This window comes from Oncorhynchus keta, chromosome 34, assembly GCF_023373465.1.
Source record: "Oncorhynchus keta strain PuntledgeMale-10-30-2019 chromosome 34, Oket_V2, whole genome shotgun sequence".
In the NCBI taxonomy this organism is placed as follows: domain Eukaryota; kingdom Metazoa; phylum Chordata; class Actinopteri; order Salmoniformes; family Salmonidae; genus Oncorhynchus; species Oncorhynchus keta.
In genome coordinates this window covers 31,332,500-31,340,312 of record NC_068454.1, presented here as the reverse complement: position 1 = coordinate 31,340,312, position 7,813 = coordinate 31,332,500, and the positions used below count along the sequence as shown (strand labels likewise).

Here is a 7,813-nt window from a genome sequence, read left to right as displayed (position 1 = left end):
TTAACCCTTACTTTTATACCTAACCAAACCCAAAGAATCTGTGGCCCCATTGTGTAAACCCCTGACCCAGCAACACTGTATACAGGCCTATAGAGTGCTGAAGTGCTTTCCCTACATTTCCATGTGACTGGATCCCATGAAGACTTTAGAATGGGGGTTTGCATTGAGAAGTAAATACAACTGAGCTTTTGGAAATAGTATACAATGGTCTGTTGTACATATTTCAGAACACACTAGGTATTTTAGTGAAACATGTTCAATGAAAGTGTTATTTTGCTTGAGTTTGTTTTTATGCTTTAGCCGTGACATAATCCATAAATCTTTCCAAATTTTGGTTTCATGGGTTGGTTGGTGACTGTGAATAGCTTTAAGTCATTTGGTACATTCAATAAATGCAAAGAAAATATATTATCTTAATAGTTAAGAAAGTATTTTACAATCACATAGATTAATGTATATATACACTCGGTCAAAAGTTTTATAACACCTACTCATTCAAGGGTTTTTCTTTATTTGGACTATTTTCTAGATTGTAGAATAATAGTGAAGACATCAAAACTATGAAATAACACAAGGAATCATGTAGTAACCAAAAAAGTGTTAAACAAATCAAAATATATTTTATATTTGAGATTCTTCAAATAGCCACCCTTTGCCTTGATGACAGCTTTGCACACTCTTGGCATTCTCTCAACTAGCTTCATGAGGCAGTCACCTGGAATCCATTTCAACAGGTGTGCCTTGTTAAAAGTTAATTTGTGGAATTGATTTCCTTCTAACTGGGTTTGAAGTTTTACAGATGATAGCCCTATTTGGTAAAATACCAAGTCCATATTATGCGAAGAACAGCTCAAATAAGCAAAGAGAAACGACAGTCCATCATTACTTTAAGACATGAAGTTCAGTCAATGCAGAACATTTTAAGAATTTTGAAAGTTTCTTCACGTGCAGTCGCAAAATCCATCAAGCGCTATGATGAAACTGGCTCTCATGAGGACCGCCACAGGAAAGGAAGACCCAGAGTTACCTCTGCTGCAGAGGATAAGTTCATTAGAGTTACCAGCCTCAGAAATTGCAGCCCAAATAAATGCTTCACAGATCATGTGTCTGTTCAAGTAACAGACACAACTCAACATAAACTGTTCAGAGGAGACTGTGTCAATAAGGCTTTCATGGTCGAATTGCTGCAAAGAAACCATTACTAAAGGACACCAATAATAAGAAGAGACTTGCTTGGGCCAATAAACATGAGCAATGGACTTATGGAAATTTGGACCGGTGGAAATTTGTCCTTTGGTGTGCTGTCCAAATGTGAGATTTTTGGTTCCAACCGCCGTGTCTTTGTGAGCGGATGATCTCTGCATGTATATTTCCCTCAGTAAAGCATGGAGGAGGAGGTGTTATGGTGTGGGGGTGCTTTGCTGGTTACACTGTCTGTGATTTATTTAGAATTCAAGGCACACCTAACCAGCATGGCTACCACAGCCTTCTGCAGCAATACACCATCCCATCTGGTTTGGGTTTAGTGGGACTATCATTTGTTTTTCAACAAGACAATGACCCAACACACCTCCAGACTGTGTAAGGGCTATTTTACCAAGAAGCAGAGTGATGGCGTGTTGCATCAGATGACCTGGCCTCCACAATCCCCTGACCTCAACCAAATTGAGATGGGGTGGGATGAGTCAGACCGCAGAGTGAAGAAAAATCAGCCAGCAATTGCTCAGCATATGTGGGAACTCCTTCAAGACTGTTGGAAAAGCATTCCAGGTGAAACTGGTTGAGAGAATGCCAAGAGTGTGCAAAGCTGTCATCAAGGCAAAGGGTGGCTATTTGACGAATCTCAAATGTAAAATATAGTTTTATTTGTTGAACAAAATTTTGGTTATTACATACATGATTCAATATGTGTTATTTCATACTTTTTATGTCTTCACTATTTTTTTACAATGTAGAAAATAGTCAAATTAAAGAAAAACCCTTGAATGAGTTGGTTGTTCTCAAACTTTTAACTGGTAGTGTATATGTACACTGTATATACAAGACAACAAAGGAGGGGCTTCGGGACGAGTCTCTGAATGTCATTGAGTGGCCCATCCAGAGCCCGGATTTGAACCCGATTTGAAAATCTCTGGAGAGAATCTGGAAATCAAAATGAGATTTTTCTTGGTTCCAACCGCCGTGTCTTTGTGAGAGATGCAGAGTAGGTGAATGGATTGTCTCCGTATTTGTGGTTCCCACCGTGAAACATGGCGGAGGTGTGATGGTGTGGGGCTGCTATGCTGGTGACACTGTCGATGAGTTATTTAGAATTCAAGGCACACTTAACCAGCATGGCTACCACAGCACTCTGCAACGATACACCATCCCATCTGGTTTGTGCTTAGTGGGACTATTATTTGTTTTTCAACAGGACAATGACCCAACACACCTCCAGGCTGTGTAAGGGATATTTTACCAAGAAGAAGAGTGCTGCATCAGATAAGTGCTGCATCAGATGACCCGATGAGAAACCCTTTAATGAGTTGGTGTGTCCAAACTTTTGACTGGTACTGTGTGTACATACAGTTGAAGTCAGACGTTTGCATACACCTTAGCCAAATACATTTAAACTCAGTTTTTCACAATTCCTAACATTTATTCCTAGTAAACATTCCCTGTCTTAGGTCAGTTATGATCACCACTTTATTTTAAGAATGTGAAATGTCAGAATAGTAGAAGAGAGATTTATTTCAGCTTTAATTTCTTTCATCACATTCTCAGTGGGTCAGAAGTTTACATACACTGAATTCATATTTGGTAGCATTGCCTTTAAATTGTTTAACTTGGGTCAATCATTTTGGGTAGCCTTCCACAAGTTTCCCACAATAAGTTGAGTGAATTTTGTGTAACGCTTGTCGTGGGTTGAAGAAGAGGAGGACCAATGCGCAGCGTGGTAAGTGTCCATATTGTTTTAATAAGAATACTGAACACTGAACAAAAACAATAAAACGACAAAACGAACAGTCCTGAACGGTGAAGCAAAACACAGAACAGAAAATAATCACCCACAAAACACAGGTGGGAAAAGGCTACCTAGGTATGATTCTCAATCAGAGACAACGGACAACACCTGCCTCTGATTGAGAACCATACCAGGCCAAACACAAAACCCCAACATAGAAAAAAGAACATAGACTACCCACCCAACTCACTCCCTGACCATACTAAAACAAAGACATAACAAAAGAACTAAGGTCAGAACGTGACATTTTGGCCCATTCCTCCTGACAGAGGTGTAACTGAGTCAGGTTTGTAGGCCTCCTTGCTCGCATACGCTTTTTCAGTTCTGCCCCCAATTGTTCTATGGGATTGAGGTCAGGGTTTGTGATGGCCACTCCAGCACCTTCACTTTGTTGTCCTTAAGCCATTTTGCCACAACTTTGGAAGTATGCTTGGGGTCATTGTCCATTTGGAAGACCCATTTGCGACCAAGCTTTATTAACTTCCTGACTGAAGTTAATCTCCACTCTGTTATAATCTCCACTCGGCACAGCCAGAAAAGGACTGGCCACTCCTCATAGCCTGGTTCCTCTCTTGGTTTCTTCCTAGGTTCTGGCCTTTTTAGTTAGTTTTTCCTAGCTACCATGCTTCTACAGCTGCATTGCTTGCTGTTTGGGGTTTCAGGCTATGTTTCTGGACAGCACTTTGAGATATCAGCTGATGTAAGAAGGGCTTTATAAATACATTTGATTTGATTTGCACAGGATCTGTACATCCGAACATCACACCTGTGGGACAGGTACAGGATGGCAACAACAACTGCCCGAGTTACACCAGGAACGCACAATCCCTCCATCGGTGCTCAGACTGTCCGCAATAGGCTAGAGAGAGGCTGGACTGAGGGCTTGTAAGCCTGTTGTAAGTAAGTCCTCACCAGACATCACCGGCAACAACGTGCTCTTCATTGACGAGTCACGGTTTTGTCTCACCAGGGGTGATGGTAGGATTTGCGTTTATCATTGAAGGAATGAGCGTTACAACGAGGCCTGTACTCTGGAGCGGGTCCGTCATTGTCTGGGGCGGTGTGTCACAGTATCATCGGATTGAGCTTGTGTCATTGGAGGTAATCTCAACGCTGTGCGTTACAGGGAAGACATCCTCCTCCCTCACGTGGTACCCTCCTGCAGGCTCATCCTGACAAGACCCTCCATTATGACAATGCCACCACGAGCCATACTGCTCGTTCTGTGCATGATTTCCTGCAAGACAGGAATGTCAGTGTTTTGCCATGGCCAGCGAAGCGCCCGGATCTCAATCCCATTGCGCACGTCTGGGACCTGTTGGATCGGAGGGTGAGGGCTAGGGCCATTCCCCCCAGAAATGCCCGGGAACTTGCAGGTGCCTTGGTGGAAGAGTGGGGTAACATCTCACAGCAAGAACTGGCAAATCTGGTGCAGTCCATGAGGAGGAGATGCACTGCAGTAATTAATGCAGCTGGTGGCCACACCAGATACTGACTGTTACTTTTAATTTTGACCCCCATTTGTTCAAGGACACATTTTTCCATTTCTGTTAGTGACATGTCTGTGGAACTTGTTCAGTTTATGTCTCAGTTGTTGAATCTTGTTATGTTCATACAAATATTTACACATGTTAAGTTTGCTGACAGTGAGAGGACGTTTATTTTTTTGCTGAGTTTATAAAATACTCTGCTTTCTTAAAAGGTTGTCAAAAGTTATCAAATCAGTAAATCAAGTTGAGTTGGAAAAAAAGGTAACAAAAGATTTGTAACATTATAATATACAAGTTCATACAACCCAACATTTTATATAAATCTGGAAACAAATATTTTTAAGTTGAAAAGGCTTATATTTTACAGTGAGATTGTTTGACAGCTTCACATCACCCACTTTTCGGAACTCCCACTCCTGTGTGTCCCCTTCCAAATTCCACCCCTGCTAGTCTAACCACTTGTTATTTTAACTGACATTAAAAAGAAGATGCAAATGGATATGACTAAAAAGAACAAGATTGTGTAGTGTACCTGCTCAACAGTTCTGATGTCATCATCCCTTCTAGAATCAACACAGCATCACTTCTAGAACGGCCATCATGCCACGATTTAATTGTTGTTGGTTATTTCAGTAAAACAGTACATATTTTTTATTTTTCATCTAAGAACATGTCATGTATTTGAAACGACTGCAGTTTCAGTAAAGTACAATGTTCCGTTACATAGTTTCTCAGAGCTGTCTAATCCATGTATTTGAGTGGTGGGGATACGTGACGATCAAAATAAGGAAACATGATTAACTGTGTTAAACTTTAAGATATTTTAAACTTCTAATTATTTGCATTCATTAGCACATGAACTTTGACAGCCCTGCTTTCTGAATAGAGCCTACTTGTTTATGTTAGTCTTTGTGCCTTCCTATAGTACTTGACCATCCAACTATTTTGGTAAAAGCAACATAAGCAACTATCGTATGGTGATGAATCGAGCTAGTTTTAAATATGAATTTGTTGAATTTATGTAAAACAATTAAGAAACAATTGTTTTACTGTAGGTGTAACTTACATTTTTTTTTTTTAAAAAAAAAAAAAATCACAATAAAAAAATCACAAAAATGCTCCTTTTTCATTCTATTTTCTTATTATTTTATGTATTATATAGGTTTTTAGGTATAACAATATATTTTGTAGTAGATTACTCTGATGTTTAAACATTGTGCGGTGGCATTTAAATTAAAATAAATATACTGTCACTCATAACAAATCACTGAAACTCAGAGTTTTATTGTTTTCGCTTCCATGAATTGTCCCACAGAGACTAATCAAAAATACATTTTTCATACATTTTTCATAGCATTTACATAGACATGTTGTCCATGATACGTCTCATGCTCATGAACCTCATGCCACCACTCATGCCTCCCATTCCCATGCCCATATCCCTGAAGCTTCTGTACTCTCCAGGCCTCATGTACATCTGCCTGCCTCTGAAGTTGGGCTGCTCGTACATCAGCCAGTGGCCGTCCATCACGTTGCAGGACTGGCAGTCAGACATACGGTAACGCTCCTGGATGGAGTCACAGTCGTCCATCATCTCGTGCATCTGACCTCCGAAGTTCTCCCTCTCGTAGATCCTCATCCTAAAGTTTCCACAGTGCTGTACGGAGGAAAGTACAGTATAGGGTTACTTAATTGATTAGTGAAATAAATCAACAAACTCATGTTGTAGGAGAACACTACCATTAAAGCATTATTTTCAAAGACTAGATATATAAATGATCAACCTACCACGGGGATCATGCGGCAGGACCTGATGCACTCACTCATTCCCATCATGCTCATGTAGTCGGAGTACTCTCCCCTTCTCATGAAGTACTGGTTTCCCATGAAGTTGGGGCGATCGTACACCATGAAGTTGCCGCTCTCCACCCTGCAGGAGTGGCACCTGTTCAGGTAGGAGGTCAGCTCAGGGCAATCGGAGCTGGTCTCATAGGAACCACCCTGGAAGTTCTTGTCCTCGTAGAAGATGATCTGGGGATTTAAATGTTTAAAAAAAAGTTTAATTTAACTAGGCAAGTCAGTTAAGAACAAATTATTATTTACTGCCTAGGAACAGCGGGTTAACTGCCTTGTTCAGGGGCAGAACAACAATTTGTACCTCGTCAGCTCAGAGATTCAATCCACCAACCTTTCGGTTACTGGCCCAAAGCTCTAACCACTAGGCTACCTGCCGCCCCAAATAGTCCACAACTTTGAATGACAAACATTTTGTCAGTAATACTGTCATAAAGAGCAGAGGAGCTACAATTGATAATTCACAACTGAGCTATGATAATGAACTACATCTGCATTGAACTACATTTTACCTGAAACTCTTTCTGACATTATGAAATTGTTGTAGATGTCAAATAGTCTATCACATAAGGTATGCAATGTAGATAAAAGAAACTGAGGGCAAAATATTTTAATTTGCCTACCTTTCCCATCATGATGATGTTTGTTCTTCAGGACTGCACTGTGACTGCACTGAATTCCTGTCTGTTTTAACACTTACCTTTATAACTGACCAAAACCAAAAGAATCTGTGGCCTCTCATTGTGTAAAGTCCTGACACAGCAACACAGCATATGGGCCTACTGCTCGATGTGGACTTTAAATGGTTAATTTCTGTCTGTATGCTTTTCTGTCACCGATGCATGTTGTGGCCATATTGTGTTCTACACATAAAGAGTAAAACAGAAGCTTCTGAACATCCTGCATGTACAGTGGGGCAAAAAAAGTATTTAGTCAGCCACCAATTGTGCAAGTTCAAATACTTATTTTCCACCATAATTTTCAAATAAACTGATTAAAAATCCTACAATGTGATTTTCTGGATTTATTTTTCTTCATTTTGTCTGTCATAGTTGAAGTGTACCTATGATGAAAATTACAGGCCTCTCATCTTTTTAAGTGGGAGAACTTGCACAATTGGTGGCTGACAAAATACTTTTTTGCCCCACTGTATATGTAAAACACATTGTCATACATTCAGGTCTAAAATTGTCACCCTTGATATGAATGAGCAAAATACTATGAAATAAATAATTAAAATACTGAGCTATATTGTATGCTCCCAAAAATTGAAAAATACTATTATTTTATACTAATAAAATTGCTTAGAGAAGGAGATTTTGTTTAAGAGGTAACACTTTATTTTCTCAAAAAGATAGCTGGCAAAAGGATTGGCTCTCCTAAAGATGATTAAACACTGGACAAAAATACAAAAATACAAACGCAAAAATACAACTTCAAAGATTTTACTGAGTTTATATAAGAA

At 39.7% G+C, this 7,813-nt stretch overlaps 1 protein-coding gene across 1 annotated transcript; it reads right to left on the bottom strand.

The window, feature by feature from the left end:
* Positions 1-5,758: 5,758 nt before the first annotated feature.
* On the bottom strand, positions 5,759-7,099 carry LOC118366937 (gamma-crystallin M3-like). Its single transcript, XM_035749801.1, has 3 exons — positions 6,972-7,099; positions 6,283-6,525; positions 5,759-6,151 (listed from the first exon to the last, which is right to left on the bottom strand). The coding sequence occupies exons 1-3, from the start codon at positions 6,981-6,983 to the stop codon at positions 5,852-5,854; spliced, it is 555 nt and encodes a 184-aa protein (XP_035605694.1). The 5' UTR covers positions 6,984-7,099; the 3' UTR covers positions 5,759-5,851.
* Positions 7,100-7,813: the final 714 nt, after the last annotated feature.